This window comes from Podarcis pityusensis (assembly GCF_964106645.2).
Source record: "Podarcis pityusensis genome assembly, chromosome: 3".
NCBI lineage: Eukaryota > Metazoa > Chordata > Lepidosauria > Squamata > Lacertidae > Podarcis > Podarcis pityusensis.
The window spans coordinates 41039720-41058174 of record NC_138026.1 but is presented as its reverse complement, the minus strand read 5'-3'; the positions used below and the strand labels follow the sequence as shown (position 1 = coordinate 41058174).

Here is an 18455-nt window from a genome sequence, read left to right as displayed (position 1 = left end):
AATAAATGTACATAATATTGAGCTGGAATCCAAAAAGTATGAGAAAAGTGGAAACTGTTCGATTCTTTATGCCTTCAGTCTACTATATATTTTAGAAAGTTGTCTGTCTGTTCTCTCTGTATTTGGGCACCTGTTAAGATATTGTAACCAAATGTTGGTTCCTGAGAGGAAGGAGCAGGATTTTGTCTGTCTTCATATATACAGTGGGGCACCATTTCAATAAAGATGTCAGACAGCACTGATTTTAACCACTGCACAGATTTTTTGGTTTCTTAGAGTTCTCGAGCAGTGCTGGGTATGAGGCTGCTAATGCTTTAATAACACCCACATTTTTATTTCAAGGAATAATTCACAGTTATGTAATACAGATCTTATAACGTTACTAGCATTTTTAGAAGATTATGTGACATTTATTTCTCCCCTAGCATACTCAAATAATAGTAAAATTATAGAGTGCCTCTAATATTCTTGGAAGAGTTTAACTTTTTTGGTTTGACCCTTCCAAGAAGCCATTGAGCTGCAAATTTTTAAAAGGCACAGTGACGTCTATGTTATTTCAATCTATTTATTATAAGATGCCTTTCTATCTCTTCATTATAGCATAAGTTGGTGTTGGAAAGTGCAGGTCTGCTAATTTGGGCTCTATGCTATCTATGTTATCTGGTGGTACCATGTTATTTAATGATGAGCATTGAAAAGCATCACAAAATGGAAACAAACAAAACCAGATGAGGATATTTTGTTGAGAAGTGCTGAAATGGCATGACAGCTGAAGAACCATACAAATATTTTGTGAAAAACCTCAATTCAGAAGCTAATTTGAGGCCTGCTTTAGATATTAATTGAAAGCTCTAACTTTTTGGTTATGCATGCATTTCCTTTGAAGCAAAAACAGATTCCTAAAAGTTAAATGTTGTCTTGGTTGTTAGCTCCATAGGGAAAGTACCCATGCCATTAGTAGATTGTAGCCTTAGAACTCAGTCTACTATGTGTTGACACTGTGCAAGATTTATTAACTGCTGTAAGACCTACCGGGATGTGGGGCTAATTAGATTTGTACTGTTCCCTAAACCATATTTACAGTGTTATTTAATATAGGAGGTTGTGGAATACAATACAATACTGGAATAAAATATGTGTATAACCAGTGAATGTACTATTTCTCCCCCATATAAAAGTAATAGTATAATGTGTGGGGCGTTTTGAGTGAGAAGGATTGCTAGTATATGTCGTGATGATGCAGGCATAATGGGACTGTGTAAGTGTTAGTGTACATATCTACATAGGTGCTATTTCAAGTGATTGCATATCATAGGTTCTAGCTTTGTTTCCTCATCTGTATAACTATAGTAGCATAGGTTGTTCCTCCACAGAAATAAAATCTATGTAAATGATTAACAGTTCTATGTAGAGGATTAATAAGAATAACCAATTTTGCTTTTAATCCAATCTGAAAGCAGTAACAGAGTTTGTTTGGTGATTTTCAAATAATAATAATAATAATAATAATAATTTATTATTTGTACCCTGCCCATCTGGCTGGGTTTCCCCAGCCACTCTGGGCGGCTTCCATAGAAACAAAAAATACAGTAAAATATCACAGATTAAAAGCTTCCCTGAACAGGGCTGCCTTAAGATGCCTTCTAAATGTCAGGTAGCTGCAGTAGGTGACCTAAGCCAATGATTTTTCAATTTTCATCCTACTTATTGCAGGTCCAGATACCATATTCTTTCTAGGAAAAGGTGCAAGAAGTTAATTGAAATGAGCAGGAATGTTTTAAAGCACTTCTTGAAAATTAATAATAAGGGAGACAGAGCTCACTAGGAAGGCAGTCCACAAATTCATTGCTCAACTATAGCATAAGGCAGGTGACGAGCATATTACAACTTAAGTTTGTTATTTCTGTTTTAAGTTTATGATATCTTGTACCCTTAGGTATGGCAGAAACTGCCTCATTCAGTTTGAGGATTTTGCTAATACAAATGCATTCCGTCTTCTGAATAAATATCGCAACCTATACTGCACTTTCAACGATGACATTCAAGGTAATAAAATATATCTATTGTTCTAGCTAAAGAGAAAAACTGTCAACTTTAACAATTTTGTATATAAATAAAATATATATCCAGTTAGGTTATTCAGTTGTGCTTGGGGAGATTCATAGAATGACAATATAAGGTCAGAGGCCATCATTAGTTTGGTTGAGGGATAGTATAATTGCTTGCAATGTCATTGAAATATTGTGTCCAAGTAATGTTGTGGGTTTTTTAAAATTATTCTAAGAATATATGTGCTGGTACAGCAAGATGAAGGATGTCACATATTCCTTCTCTGCTTCAACATTTTAAAGCCAAACTTGTGTTAATTTTGTGTGTTTGGAATTTAACCAGTTTTAGTTAAGATGTGAAAAAGGCTGAAATAAAATTAAAGATGGTTTCTTCATCACCTACCCAGCTCATTTTTTTCAGATGTAGAAGAAATTCTTCTACAGATCCTGGGTGATGACACAGGAAAAGAGAACACGAAGGTTGCACATAGGTTAATGAGCACTTGAGGAAATTGCAATGCCCCAAACTCTGGCAATTATTATTAAAAGTAGCATCAATTTAGTGACATCTTTGATAACTCTCTTTTGCAGAGAGTGGAATGTACAACGTCTGGAAATCAAGATGTTTTAAATGTGTTATAAAGTATAAATGGATACTGAGGAGTCATCCCTATTCTTACAGCTCAATCATCAGGAGAGAATAATGATTATTGTTTGGGAAAATGTGGATTGTATTCAACAGCAACTGTGGATTGTATTCAACTTGTGCAAGTGCAATGGAACTTCCCCTCCTTTTCCTCTCCCTGTGTGGACACCAAAGCTGCTCTGAGGGTTCCTTCAACACACTGGAGCAGATCTGAAGTGTGTACGGCGTGTGTAGGGGAAACAGAGGGGGAATCCTGTTGCACTTAATTTTTGTACAGGCAGTGATTTAGTTGGCTATAATCCTAAAGTACCCATATACACTGCATTTCCCATTCTACTGGGCAAAATGCAATAAATACTGCAACCCCATGTGGAGGGCCAATCATGTGGGTCTTTCAAGAGGATTGGGGGAGATGCATTGATTGGTTATGCCCACAAGGTTGCCATATCTACAAAACTTCCTTACTGGCATGAGATCTCTCACAAAAGGAAAGTGGCTCCCACGTGACTGCAAATGTGCGAAAGGAACTGAAATGATTTGCTTTGAACAGTAAAGACCCAGATTTGAATTTGTGCCCAAGGACTAAAGCTTGAGCAAATTGTTGGCTCACAGCATAACTTTTTTGCAAGAAGGTTGTGCAAATAAGTATTGCTCAGCAACTTTGAACATAGAGAAGTACCATGGAAAAATTTACTTGTCTAATCCTATATACAAATGGACTTGAATGCTATTGCTAGCAGAAACAACTGTGCATATATAATTGCATGTTGGTGGTGGTGGCAGCTTTCTCTCACCTCTGCCTCAAATATGCTTATCTTCATTTGCATATTTGTGTATGCTGGAGGAGCTGGAGTATAGAGATTTGCTCCAGCTAGTGTATGCCTGGTAATAAGTGAACAAGGCAACAGAACCAGATTGTCTGGGGATATCTGATGTTTCCAGTCTGCTTCTCCTGGTATTTATTAAGTGGTGAATGGCAGTGTCTGGTCCTGGCAAAAAGAACTGATTAAGTTTGAAAGGTTTGTTTGGGAGGAATTCAATATCATGCAGTTACAAAGGTTCCCTCAGTGCAGGCATTTCTGCTTCCTCGATGGAACAATCTCCCCTCTCCTCCCCCCATGTGCTGTTCTAGTGGTTCTCCCATCAGAACCAATTTCTGAAGGTGCAGGGAACACATGAGGGGAGTGGGGAAAGCCCAATTATGCTAGCTAAGTCCTTGTGCAGGCTTCCACTAGCTGAGCCAGTTAGGCTAGTTTGTTTGTTTATTTTATTTAAACTCCACCTTTCCTCATATGAGCTCAAGGTGGTATAAATAGTTTCCCTCTCATTATTTTTTAAGTAAAATATCTATACTATTATTACAGAGCAATTCTATACATCAATTAGGCAAGGATGCCCACACCTGTGCTGGTGGAAAAGCCACTATATACATGCTCAGCTCAGGAGGGAAGAGGAAAGCTGTGTGGTGTAGTGGTTAGAGTGCTGGTTTGGGACTGGGGTACCCCAGGTTCAGATTCCCACTCATTCATGAAGCTCACTAAGGGACATGGGCCACCAGTCTCCATCTTTCAGCCTGATCTGCCTCCTGGGGTTGATATGTAAATTAACACACCATATAGTTCCCCAGAGACGAAAGGTGGGATAAATCAATATCCCAAAATGGTGCATCCTTGGGAAAACAATCAAAATCCACTAATCAGGTATTGTGCTGTTTTTCTAGAAAAAGAGGGTGCCAGAACTCACCATGAACACCTCCCTTGTTCTCTTAGAATGGCAAGGATTCCCACCTGAGAGGTGATTGAACTGAGTTCCCCCTGTAAAAAAAGCCCTGGTGCTTGTGATGATGCTTGCATGCCACTTAGAGAGACCCAGTGAATGACAGGGATTCCCCACCCTCCAGTATACCACCTGACATCACCACATATATAGCAATGCCACAACAATGCAATCCATCAGCCCTGGTTATACTACAGGCAGGGTTTGGAATCTCCTTGTGCTCCTCACAATTACCGTATGACAGCACAACACATGAAAGGAAAGAAATGGAGCCCACGCAACACAGCACTCAGGTAGCTGCATCTGTAGAGAGCTCACATAACCCTTTAATAACAAGGGTTACAGACCTACCAAGGAAGGGGAAGCCAAGCAGCCAAAGGGAATGGTCAGGATATGCAACAAGGGGCACCACAAACACACACTGATAGCAGCATTCTCTAGTGACTCATTGCACAAGGTACAAATTTGGGAAGCATGAGATGGGAAACAGAGACCTGCTGGGGGAAGAGGCAACATGCTGCCACTCGCTTTTTGCACGCTTGGTCAAAAAACCAAAAACAAAACCCACACACATAACTCACAATGCCATGTCAGAGACAAAAGAGAACAGCAGGAGAACTGCTAAAAGAGCTTATGCATAGGATTGCACTATTAATCTCTCCTGCTACTGGCTGCAGTAATTATTGGCTGTGTGTTGTGTGAATTTCATTTTCAAGCAGAAAAAGGTTGATAGCAAAGATGAACAATGTTTTTTGTTTCTCGCCAACTCTCATAGTTGATGCAAGTTTTGCTTGTTTGAGAATTACAATATTCGTCTTTTAGGAATGAACCTGAAGACACAATTAGGTTGTTTTATATAAACTGTTGGCTATTAATAGTAGTCATATGGATTTTTGTGTGCTAGTAAAATGTTTACCACAAATGTTGAATTCTTTGGCTTGCCTGCTCAGTTGTTTTTATTTCCCAGGCTCTTGTCTCATAACTTATTTTCAGTGTTTCTTACATCTGTCTTTCAAAGTGTGCAGATTGCAAGACTATGCCATAGCCAACAGCATTCATTGCCCAATATACTGAGTAGTGACAGACAGAGCAATCCAAGGTTCCAGAGGAGACTAAAGGAGTGGAATCAAGCAGTGAATCCACTGCCATGTCTGAATCCCTGCTATTCTTGCTGTCTAGGGTAGAAGGGGAGGGCAATTTTACAGTTTTTGCCTGTTTGCTCCAGGCTACTGGAAAAGGTGCTCACTTTGGATGCATCAACAGCTCTGTTCCACACTTCTCCTGTCTTGCAGCCTTCTGATAGTTATTGCCGTTGGGAACACCACGGGTAGTAGTGTGTGCTCTGCTACAATTTTGGTGGATGTTTTGGGGGATGCCCTGTAGAGGTGGAGCCCTGGCCTGCAGAGTCTGGTGGAGCGACATGTCGACCTCATCCTAACCCCACCGTGTGGCGTGGATCAGGGGTTACAATGACTCTGTTATTGTAGCTAGTTGGATGCATGCCTCCTAAGAAACTGACATTCTTATCTCAAAGGGCATTGGAACCTATTACAGTCATACCTCGGGTTGAAGTAGCTTCAAGTTAAGTATTTTCGGGTTGCGCTCTGCGGCAACCTGGAAGTAACAGAGTGTGTTACTTCCGGGTTTCGCCGCTTGCGCATGCGCATGTGCAGACACTCAAAATAATGTCACGCGCATGCGCGGAAGCGGCGAAATGCGACATGCGCAGACGCACAGTCACATCTTACATTTACTTCAGGATGCGAACGGGGCTCCGGAATGGATCCTGTTTGTATCCAGAGGTACCACTGTATTTGCTTTTACTTTAGTCACTTCAGCTACTTAATTTTAAACATTTTTATCTAATTTAATATTATTGTACAATAATAAGGACTAAAGAATAGTAATAGAAAGAGGGGTCAGAACAGATAGCAATAATACATTGTGATAGAGAGTTAAATGACTGTAAATGAATTATATCATCTGCTACGCTTGAGAGGGAAGAAGGGGCATTCAGAGTAATCAGTTTAAGGATTCTAGCTTTGTTGAACTTGGGATTCAACCTCAAGAATAAAATGTAGCTCAAACATGGCACCAAATAAGTGTTGCATTCCTGTATCCAGGCATGCTGAAAGGAACAGTTTTCTGTTCTCTTTTTTTTTTTACCAGGTGGAGAAGGGAGGAGGCAACTGAGAGCAGGGAAATTGCATGGGGAAGGGGATGTTTAACCCTTTCCTATCAACTATTTTCCGCACTTTAAGTCGTTCTTCACCAGCAGATTTCCCCTCTGTTAGGTTCCAGGTCCATGCTTGCAAGGGAAAACAGAGTTGAGAGAAAGCTCTTTGCAGAGTTTTGTTCATTGTGCTGTATCTGTTGAATTAAATTAACATGAAAGCAGTTTATGTCTGTGCTTTTATGAAAGCAGTGGCCAGATGAAGTATATGACAAATTAAAGAGCAAAGTGATATGCCATGTCAGACATTTATAGCTTTTTAATAAAACCTAAAATAAGGTTTGCTGAGGACACTGTGACACTTGTATTCTTAGAAGGGAGTCTACTGCCCCATGAGGCTTGACAAGAATCCAGGTTGTTTCCACTGAGCATGAGATTTTATTACAGAGCCACTCCCATCCTTTAGTCAGAAGCAGCTGAAGTTCACCAAGGAAATGCAAAACTACTGTAGTGGTTCTAGGGGTTGCTCGTGCGTAAGCCGGTGCAAACACCTGGCTGGGTTGCCTGAGTGAACCTTTCCTGTCCGGACAGCTACTCACCCGTGGCTGTCTCAGTCGCTGGCAGAATCCGTCAGTGGGCGTTTCTTAAACTTCTTCCAGCAAAGAAGCTCTTTGACGCCTAGTCTCCTTCTACTCTCTCTGCGCGAAAGCCCTCTGCGCAAGGAGGGCGTAGGCAGCGGAGGACCTCTACTCTCCCCGCTGGTCCCCGGCAAGGAGTCATGGGACCGCCTCACCGCTTCCCCCATCTGCCCCCCTTCTCCACTGGTGCTACGCTGATTCTCTTCCCCAGAAGATGGGCTGCCTCTCCCACTCCTGGGACGCTCTCCGGAATCCCTCTGGATTTTGCTCTCTCCCTCCGGCACTGATGGCAGTTCCCTGACAACTACTATGGTGAGGAGATGGAAGACCCACTTTAAACATCTGCTACTGTTGCAACATTCAATCTACATGCTTCATTTTTTAAAAAAAGGACAATGAGGAAGCACATAGCCTACCATCAAAAACATATGGAACATTCTTGGGAGTAGAGGGGAGATGTTAAAATGTGTGTGTTTGGTTAGAATTGTTTCCTGTCCTGTACTTTGTGCACACTCACACTGGTGATAGGGATGTGGAAGTATTCGATACCTTAAAAGTAGTCTTCATAAAGGGGGTGTTAAATCACTTGCTACTGGTAATATTGTAGCTGATAGCCATTAGGTCCATGAGACATTTGCACATTTATACTCCACTGACAGTTGCAGTTGCTGTGCTACTTAAATTTTAAGTGGGGTGGGGGGATGTTATTTGTGTGCAGAAGAAACACAATAGCGCTATGTCAAAAGTGTGAGCTTGAGAGGAGCAAGATGTTTGAACCCCAAAGTAACTTAGTAGAAATGTAATGGTTCTTGTATTATTCTTTTTTAAATAATCCTCCGGAGACTGCTTAGTAAGGCTTTAGCATTCTTAATTTTTACAGCATGTCATTTCCAGTTTGTGGCATGTATAACTTTAATCTGGTCTACGTTGTTTATACTGAAAACAATTGGGAATATTCACTGCCCAGGTGTGACACATGGAAGTGAGGGAATTCTGTGTTGAAGATCACAATGGTCTAGAGAAGCAGATTTTCCCTACTAAGCATTTGAAATGTATGTTAACAGAAATTTTGCCTTTTGATGGATCTTATGATTGCCTTGTTGTCCCTTTTCCTCCTCCTTTTAAAACAAAATAAGGCTTTTGACTAGAAGTCAAATTTCTTCATGACGTGGTTTATAGAACACTTTCTTACATGTTATGCAGTTTGCATAACCTTATTTAAGGACATATTTAGTAATATTTTATTTAATGTGTTATTTTGATGTGGACATCAGCCTTGTGGGAATAATATGTAACTAGTAATTCAATTATCATAATATGTAAAATATATAATTCTCCAATAAATACAGTAAAATACCAAACGTTTTTGTGTGTGTGTGTGTGTGTGTGTGTGTGTAAAAGAGAGAGAGAGAGAGAGATTACTTTAAATACATTTGGATTCAGTTACAAGTTACTTCATCCTTTAATTCTTATCAAAACAGTGTGTTTTCTCCATTGTTTTTGCAGTAAGATATTGTTTCACAATGGGATTACTGTTATTTTATGAGTTGGACCATATTGAAACTATTTCTTGTATACATCAACTTTCCAGATATTTTTCCAGTGTATGTGCCCTCTAGCATTCTTTCTATTTCATTATGTAATATTACCCTACACCATAAGCTCAAATCAACATTTTAATGCTATTACAATAATTTTGTAGCCTTTGTAAGACGACTTCTACATGTTTTGTGCCCTGAGGACACCTCTTCTCATTTCAACAGGTGTGCTATTGAAATCTATTAAAATGTCTTTTAAAAGGAAGTCGGATACATAATTTCAGATTGTTATTACATTGTAGTAGTATAATTAAACAAACGTTAATTTAACCTTGCTGTGTTTGGTACTCATCCTGTGCTTAAAAATAAATAAATCAATGTGTTGCAGTTTAGTAGCAGAGGTTAACATAGCCATTAAGGACAGGATTATATTTTTAAAAATCACAAAGGGGTGGGTACTTGTTGGTAATCATTAGCAATGACACAAGTTAATTTTAAATTTGATGAAGTAAGTTCCATTTTATTTTTCAGGAACAGCATCAGTGGCTGTTGCAGGACTTCTTGCTGCTCTACGGATTACTGGCAACAAACTGTCAGATCACACAATACTGTTCCAGGGAGCAGGCGAGGTAATACACCATTTGTCCAATTATTATCTTTCCTGTTATTTAACTTATTTGTAAAAGTGAAGGTACATATGGCAGGTGGTACTGTGGTCTAAACAATTGAGCCTCTCAGACTTGCTGATCGTAAGGTCGGCAGTTTGAGTCTTCATGACAGGGTGAGCTCCCGTTGGTCTGTCCCAGCTCCTGCCAGCCTTTCTGTTTGAAAGCATGGTAGCATGAGCAGATAAATAGGTACTGCTGCTGCAGGAAGGTAAATGGTGTTTCCATGTGCTCTGGCTTCTGTCACAGTGTCCCATTGCACCAAAGGCGGTTCAGTCAGGTTGGCCACATGACACGGAGAGCTGTCTGTGGATAAATGTCAGCTCCCTCAGCCTGAAAGTGAGATATGCGGCACACCCCAAAGTCAAATTAGACTGGACTTAATCGTCCAGTGGTCCTTTACCTTTACATATAGCTTTACTATTGACTAAGGCTAAAAGCACCTAATAAAGTTATATTCCTGAAGCTAAACAGGTTTGAGTGTCTGGATGGGGGTTTGCCTGGGTTGGAACCCTATGTACACCATCTTCCAGGATGAAAGAAAGGCACAACAGATGCATAACAATAAACAAATAAGCTGGTCAGTTAGTATATAGAACCCAAAGGCTCCATTGAAGCATTTCCTTGTTAAAGATTAACTCCTGATATAAGCATTTGGCCCTTGCTGCCCATTCAACCCCCTCGCTCCACCCCCCCATCATCATCATTATTTTTTGGTATGAAAATAACTTCAGTTTAAAATTTATAGATTGTGTCTATTAAGTTTTTTTCTTCACATTCACATGCAATACATCCCCTTGCAGGTACCTTCAGTCCTTCCCATCATAATATTTGAAGGCTATAACCCAAAAGAATCAATTTATTAACAAGATGCAAGGTCAATTAGTAAAAAACAATAATGACTACCAACACACAAAAAAATCTTTTTCATGGCATAAAGCAATTAGTAATCTAGTGTTACCTTCATATAGGTTTAGAGCACTGAAAAGCATATCTATATTGTCTGAAGTTCTCAGTCCTGCTTTTCCTTTCCCCTACCTGAGATTTGTTGTTGTTATTGCTGCTGTTGTTATGATGATCAAGAACTGTATGCAAGATGGAAACTAAATGGCTATTGTCCTTTGAGCCTTACTGTTATATGTAGATAGATAGATGTCAGTCTTATTGAGTAGCTTGGGAGCTTTTATGACTCAACAGAGTTGTCAGTTATTGTTTATGTCTACTTGTGATCTTTAATGTTGTATTCATCCTTTGGAATTTTTGGAGCCTGCTACGTGTATGTCACATTACCTTTTTAGAACCTGGCGGGAGGAGGTCCATTGGGTGCCATGTCACAGTTATTCTAGGACATCTGTTTGAAAAAACATGCTTCTTGCCTAGTCCAGCTTTCTGTCATAACTTACATGATAACTTTCTAGCATGTCTGCAAGAGATGCCATTTTCATTGGATACAGAATCAGAAAAACAGTAAGCAGTTGTTTCAAAATTAAACAGATATGGATTATTCAAGCATCATGTTTGCTTCTCACTCTTCCTCATATATATCTCCTATATTGGGGTACCAAACTGTGGTCTGTGGACCACCAGAGGTACAGGAGTTTTTTAAGGTAGGCTGTTTCTACAGTTATCATTGTTACTGTGGCTAATAGGTTCTAAAAGAGTAAAGATAAGCTATAAAACTTGAATTTCATGACCTAATTATTTTTTCTCTCCTTTTTCTTGTTAAGGCAGCTCTGGGGATCGCCAATCTGATTCTTATGGCCATGGAAAAGGAAGGGACACCGAAAAAGGAAGCCATCAAAAAGATATGGATGGTTGATTCCAAAGGATTAATTGTAAAGGTGATGCAGATTTTTCCTTATTCTACAAATGCATATTTGAAGTATTCCACTTTTTCTGTACATTATTGGTTGAAACAACATATATATGTCTCAATCTATATGTTCTTAGGTCTCAGTGATGTCTCCTTTTCCTTACACTTACATATGTTAGAGGTGGCTAAGTAACCCAGTAAAAGTGAAAATGGGTCAGTGTTTTTTGGAAAGATAATTATCCCCATAATTTCCTTAGGTGATATTCTTTGACCCTGATTTGGATTTTTTTCAGCAAGCTGACTAACATAAACACTAAGGGGAGTGTTTAACTTTGTTTTTCTCTTCCATGAACATGTCAATTTATGTGAGTGTGTTCAGCAATGTAAATCATATTGTGTTGTATCAAATGTTAGTCATACTCAGAGAAGACCCATGAAAATTAATGGGCATGGCTAACCTAGGTCCATTCATTTCTATGGGTCTAGTCTGAATAGAACTTAGTTTGATAGTTATTTATCAAAAGGAGAAAAGAAATGCGAATATAATACATAATTCCTTGGGCCGCCAGATGCCATCATGATACAACTCGGAGAAAATGATGCGGCTGATAGGAAGGGCATCACCCTCATATTGGCAGGAACTGCAGATCTCGTCGCTCTGCGGGCAACACACCCTAGTTTGACCATCTTCTGGTCTGAGAACCTGGAGCAACACCACTGGTGAGGTGCAGCACTGCCTGCACATGTCAGCCATTCATAGGAGAAAGTTAACTGAGCTATGTCCTGCATAGCACAGTTGGGTGGTCATATCATATGCCACCCTGGCAACACATTTGATAAATTGGACTTATACCAGCCTGACAGAGTATACTTATCACCAAGTGGCAATGAGGCCTGGCTGATGGATATTTACTGGGGCCTATGGGATTGGTTGCAGATGTGATTGGTTTGTTGTTAAGCTGGCAGGGAGGGGCTGACTCAGATGGCAGAAAAAGGCATTAGGTTGGATCCATAGTCTGCTGGAGAGTCTGTCTGGTGGTCCAGACAGGGGGCTGTCGGACTATAGAACATCCTACTGTCATCCTGGTGGGACCACCCCATTTGATTTGTGTCATCGGGAGACACAGGATCGACCCTGAAGGAGCAATCAATCAGCAGGTGGGTTGATTGATTCAGGATGCATACCCATGCCTATGCCATAGCTTACTACATTAGTAATAAAAAAAAGTTATGGCCAATTTCAATCCCATAATATTGTCTTGTAATCATTTCTATCATTATAAGATCACCACTCAGATCACCGGCCTGCTGGGCTTGGGCCCACAAACATGAAGTTATTTATCAAAAGGAGAAAAGAAATGCTGATATAAGAGATAATTTCCTGCTGATATTTTCCTTTATGTTTGCCAGACTTCTACTTAAAGTTCAGCTGTGTTGCCTCAAATAACTCTATTGCATAGTGATGGAGAGGAGATCATGCCCTTCCTACATGCTGTGGTTTGCTATGGTATCAGCAGTGGTTAGAAAGTCAAAGCTGCTGGGTGACTACATCAGTTACTTTTACCTCATTTCTTCCCCATGCCAGAGCTTGACCAAAATAAAAGTGGTCATTTATGTTATAGTTTTGAGGTTCTTAAAATTAACAAGAAAAACAAAATAATACAGCTGATTTATTCCACTTCTTCATATGCTGTTTGCATAGTTTTTTATGGTTGGTCTTAGTGAAAATAAACTTTGATTTGCTATTGTATTCTCATCTTTCCCTCAATTGATGTCTTTCTCTTGTCACCATGTGTGTATAAATGCATTCTACTCCCCTGGGTCTTTAATGACTGGTAGATTAGAATAGTGAGACTTGGAGTGTAAAGTTTAAAGAAGCTTTATGATGCAGTTGAGGAACCCTTCTATAGTTGGCCTCACATGGCCATTGAGGTTGTGTGCATTGATTTTGTGCAATCACTATAACTTCTGGCTAGATGGATGACATTGCCTATTAATGTTATTATAATATTCCTGGAGTTGGATGAGTTTCTCTATCCAAAAAGAGGAGGTGATGTTTGTTGTTGTTTCCTCCACAGTTCTATGCAGTCATTAATATTACATGGCCCATATCTCCACCAAAGAGTTAAGGTAAAGGTAAAGGAACCCCTGACCATTAAGTCCAGTCGCGGATGACTCTGGGGTTGCAGTGCTCATCTCGCTTTACTGGCCGAGGGAGCTGGCGTTTGTCCGCAGACAGCTTCCGGGTCATGTGGCCAGCATGACTGAGCAGCTTCTGGCGAACCAGAGCATCGCTACCAAGGAGAGTAGCATGTAAATACAGGAAATCCTAGCAGATAATATTACTTTTCTCCTAATTTATTTGTCTCTAGATAAGTCTGAATTAAAGGAAGCAGAAAGTATCGAATGTTTCTTTCTGTCTATCATTCTCATTTATATTTTGCCTTTTCGCTAAATAGCTTAAAGTGGCATGCATGGGATTATCACATTTAATCCTCACAGTAATCTTGTGAGGTAGTTTAAGCAGAGTTAGAGACGTGACCAAGGACATGCAGTCAGCATCATGGCTAAGCATGGACTCTAAGCCAAATCTTCCCTAATTCAACATCAATCCAAAGTGTGTGACGAATGCAGTTTGCCATCACCCACAGCCAACAGTGCAGGATGCAGATTTGGGAGTGAGTGCTGATGACCTGTTGTCAGTGGAGGAGGAGACTTGAAAGACATGGATATTTAGATGGGCAGGATGTATAGGAACAGCTGTTTTGCCATATGATTTTGGAGGGCAACCAGTTTGTATGGGGAAGGGGATTTAGACAGTAAACAGTTTGGAACTGTTGCGATGGAACTGGCAATTAGATAAAATGGCAGTGGAGGGTGAAAGGAGTTTGAAAGAAAAGATATGGAGGTGGTATTTTTAAAAAGTAACCACTAGCACCTTCCAGAATCAAAGTAAATGTTTTTTCTGTGACAAAGTTGGTTGAGGCCCCTAAACATCTGCTATTTTGAGAATCTGGCCTTTCAGCCCAGTTGAATTCACTTTTCAGGGAAAGGGATGAGAATAATCAAGTGGCTTAAATGTGCCCGAGCGTCATTGGATTGCATTATTGTGGTCAGGCTGTTAACAAATAGATGCCATGTTTTTAAATTGATTATAAAAGAATCAGAGTGGAATGGAATGGGAAATGGTAATAAAAAAGTAAATACCTAAGGCATGCACCAAGGTGGTATGGTTGGGAAAGTTTCTTTGCATGAAAGTAATCAGAATTTGGTGAAACTTAACGAAGTTAGCAAAGGGAGAACAAATGGATTCAGCCTGAGAGATATGGCAGGGGAGACTTATATGCATAGTTAAAATAGATTAGCAGTTTTTAAATTTAAAATATTTTGCACTGTGATAGATAAGATTTGTGTTAACTATATTATAACTTTAAAAAAGACCTTTTTGCATTTATAAGTTAACTGTGTTTTATGCTAGTTTTTTGTTTTTGTTTTTTAACTAATGTTTTATGTATTTTCTTAAAATCCCAGTGACACCTGCTGGAGTATTTAAAAACAGCACTGTAGTTAGTAGCCCAGTAATTTTGCCCTGAAATTGGCCTTCATGAGTATGTCAGAAGGTGACTGAAGGTATTGTGGAGGGGCTATGAATTTTTCATTTTGGTCACAAAGGGGGCCAGGTGCAAGTTTCTCAGAATAGTTCTGTGGTAGCAATACTAAGAAAATGTTTATAACCATTTATTAATTGCATGAGTACATATTTATATCAGCTGAAAACCCAGTAATTCATTCCGTAAAGAAAACTTTATAAGAGAAGAGGGGGATGAACGATAGCTATCCCCAAATAAATCAAGGGTGAGTTGAAAGAAGCTGGCATGGTCTAGCATACAGCAACATATTTATTGCTAGCCATGTGACAGATCTATGCTATGTCTTGTGGTCACCCTGAACCATATACTGCTGATGATAATATATTGCTTTCCATTATATAAATACCAAGACTTGTGGTTACCAACCAGGGAAGTGAAGAAGAAAGAGAACAAATGCAGTGAGGTAATTTGTACCAAAGCACAAACCTGGAAACGTGTGTTTATAATAGATTTTCTAAATGGAAAAATGTAGTTGTGTTATGACAGCTTTTAAAACCCTTGTTCTCTTTATTCATTCTGGACTTACACAGGTCCCTGTTATTATACGTTTGCCTAATTTTGGGGGTGGGGGGCAGGGAACCACAACACCAAACCACATAATTTGCCACAAAACATCAAAATAGGCATTTGAAGTAGATTCCCTTTAATTGTATGCACTTTTCATATTTATTGGACATTAGTTCTTCAGTTTGAATCATGATGGCTCTTGGGGGCTGCTTTTGTAACTTCCACCCCCTTCAGATTCAGAAGTGACCTCTCACTGACATAGAGCTTTGCTGTAGTTACTTAGGAGGGCCTACACTTCTGGAGGCACAAAAAGCATGCCTTTTCCCACAATGCCATTTAAGGGATTCTGTTCTATGTAGTGTAAGTGATAACTGGCTCTTCTTGAGTGCTGAATTCCAGTTCCTTCACACAGCTGCAGTTACTCCAGGTTTGAGACCTGGAATGGCGCGTATCACCCCTGCTAGCCAGCTCATGGTGAGAAATACTACACTCATGTTTTTGAATTTCAGAAATCTAGCATACCTATTATCAGTTAAAAAGCATTCCTTTTATGTACTCAGTTGACCATGTTCCTGTTCTACCATTCCATGCCACACTCACTAATGGCAGTGGACCTCAAAGAAATCTTAAAACCCACCTTCTGCTTGCTATCCCTCTCAGAAAAGAACATTCTCTCCATAAACATCCTAGCTAGGCTGCTGATAGGCATTTTAAGACCACCTAGTTTTAGAGAGAAAATCTTGGCTTTATTATATGCTCTTCTCTAAATTCCGTTCAATTTCCTCTACTTGAAGCTTGGAAAAGAATAGACAAGCCTCTTGCGAGCTGTGTAATTAATTACCGGAGAAGTACAAGTTGTTTCTAGTCCTTCATTCTGTATATTAATTGATTCAGGGGGCCAGGTGCCAACTTTACCAATCAGTGGAATACAAGAGGCAGTTTGCATTTTTCATTTGTCAGTTGTTTCTGTTGGGGGCAAATGAGGATACCCATTCACAACCATTTAAGAGAGTTTTGATGCAAGATCACTAAGCAGATAAGACATTCAAACAAGTTAAGCTATTTCAGAGGTAACGTTCCTCATGAATTTTGATCAGACGGTTTGGGGTTTTATCTGAAAATGAGTGCAGCTACCTTCTCCCCAGATCTAATGGGTTTTCACCAAATGGACTTTGGAAGGTTTTCTCACACAGGTGTATGTTAACGATTTTCCAGAAGTTGTATGAACACATCTCCCTCAAAAATCCTATCTATTATTCCGAAGAGTTACAAAAATGCTTAGTAAAACCTACCTGCTTTTAATTGGGGGAAGTGTAATATACTATCAGAGAATGGTTGTAGCAAGTTTTGGCACGTGGCTGGTATTGACTCATAAGATGAGAGAAGATAGGTGTGCTTTTGAGAACAAGTTGAGTCCTTTCACTGAGACAAAAAACACAGAATGGATGCAAATCTATATTTCTAATAAATCAATTCTCTTTTTAAACTTAGGGCCGTGCCTCACTAACAGCTGAGAAAGAACAGTTTGCCCATCAACATGAAGAGATGAAAAATCTAGAAGATATTGTTAAAAGTTTAAGGCCAACTGCTCTTATAGGTAACACTTACATCTCTATTTGTCCAACCACCTATACTACCTTTGCCTCTTTGTTTTATTGTTTGATATAGACGCTGTGAATATGCATGCAATGTATAAAAATAGGTTCTGAGTATGTATTATTCTTATTAATTGAATTTGTATATCGTCCTTCATTCAAAGATCACAGAACAGTCATCTAACCCCCAACCCCCCAAAACCATCCTCAGGAAGTGATGTTAGCAGTTATAAAATAGCTTTGTTTTGTTTCCTTCAGAGGTTGAAACCAGGTGAAGCTATACAAAATTTTGAACTGTAGTATAAGTAATGGATAAGCGATGCATTACGTCAGGAAGAGCTCATAGCTTTAGGTCAATGTATACTTTTTAATCCACTCCCTGGGTTATGTCCTTCCTCTCATTTGCTGCCTGAGACATAATATAATCAGAATAGTGTGTAATTTATCCTTCCCCCATATTTAAATTCTTTCCCAATAACTGCATTACGAATAAAAATGTGCACATTTACCTGAATGTAGTTACATTGTTTTGTAGTGAATGGAATTTAGAAGGGGTTATTCTGTACGCTTTTTCTGTGAAGGAAATTTAAGAGGGAATGTTATGTACCCTATTCTGTACAGGATACGGTACAGAATAATCACTACTAAATTCCATTTACTGAAAAAGGGTATAAACAGTTACATTCAGGTAGCTGTGTATATTCAAAATGCAGTGTATAGCACTGAGTGTGGAACATGAAAAGAATTTATTTAAATACCATGTTTATCTGCTGTGTATCTGCTGTGTAGCAAGAAAGACTGATCAAATTTGAGATTGTTTTTTTCTGTATGGATGATTAATTGTTAAAAAATCTCTCCTTGCATGACGGGGATTGCTTCGTTGTCTGATATTTTCCCAAGGTTTTCTTTAAAACATGTCTCAGCAAATGCCATATATGGAGTCTTGCTAGACACCATTCAGGAAGAAGACTTGTTATTGTTGGACCAGAAACAATTATTTTAATAAAAGTAACCATAAAGCATAAGTTAAATTATGTTTTCTAATTTATTATACCCTCTGGCTACAAAAGGTTGAGATTCTTATGATTAAGTGTCTAGAAGCAAAATTGACATAAACTCTGCAAAATGTAGTGCCAGTACTTTTTGTTTAGACCAATTAGCCTATACAAATTATGGGAACCAGACTTTGAACTATACTTTCTTTGAGAGGCCTAAGATATCAGAAGAAAAACAAACAGACGGACAGACAGACAGACAGGAAGATTATATGTTAAACTGCAGCTCTTCAAGACTCAAGCATCTATCTGTTCGTACAGCTTAATGCAACTCAATTGAATATGTGTCAAAATTACACCTACTTAAGATCCTGAAGTATCTCATTCTGGGCTGGTCCCCTTGAAATATCT

The 18455-nt window shown here is 39.2% G+C and overlaps 2 protein-coding genes across 8 annotated transcripts in view; one reads left to right on the top strand and one right to left on the bottom strand.

Annotated features, from left to right (window-relative positions):
• ME1 (malic enzyme 1) overlaps positions 1-18455 on the top strand; it is a 117948-nt gene that overhangs the window by 86809 nt on the left and 12684 nt on the right. For both annotated transcript variants that reach the window (XM_080998727.1, XM_080998728.1), the window contains exons 7-10: positions 1937-2046; positions 9351-9448; positions 11212-11325; positions 16946-17051. In XM_080998727.1, coding sequence (XP_080854853.1) covers positions 1937-2046; positions 9351-9448; positions 11212-11325; positions 16946-17051 — 428 coding nt within the window. The remainder of the gene's footprint in view (positions 1-1936; positions 2047-9350; positions 9449-11211; positions 11326-16945; positions 17052-18455) is intronic.
• Positions 1-18455, bottom strand: part of PRSS35 (serine protease 35) — a 155301-nt gene that overhangs the window by 127585 nt on the left and 9261 nt on the right. The window contains exon 1 of one of the 6 annotated variants that reach the window (XM_080998731.1): positions 4438-5236. The exons of the other annotated variants lie outside the window; for them this stretch is intronic. The gene's annotated coding sequence lies outside the window, so the exon portion shown is untranslated. Of the gene's footprint in view, positions 1-4437; positions 5237-18455 lie in introns of those variants that run through there. 6 annotated transcript variants of the gene reach the window in all.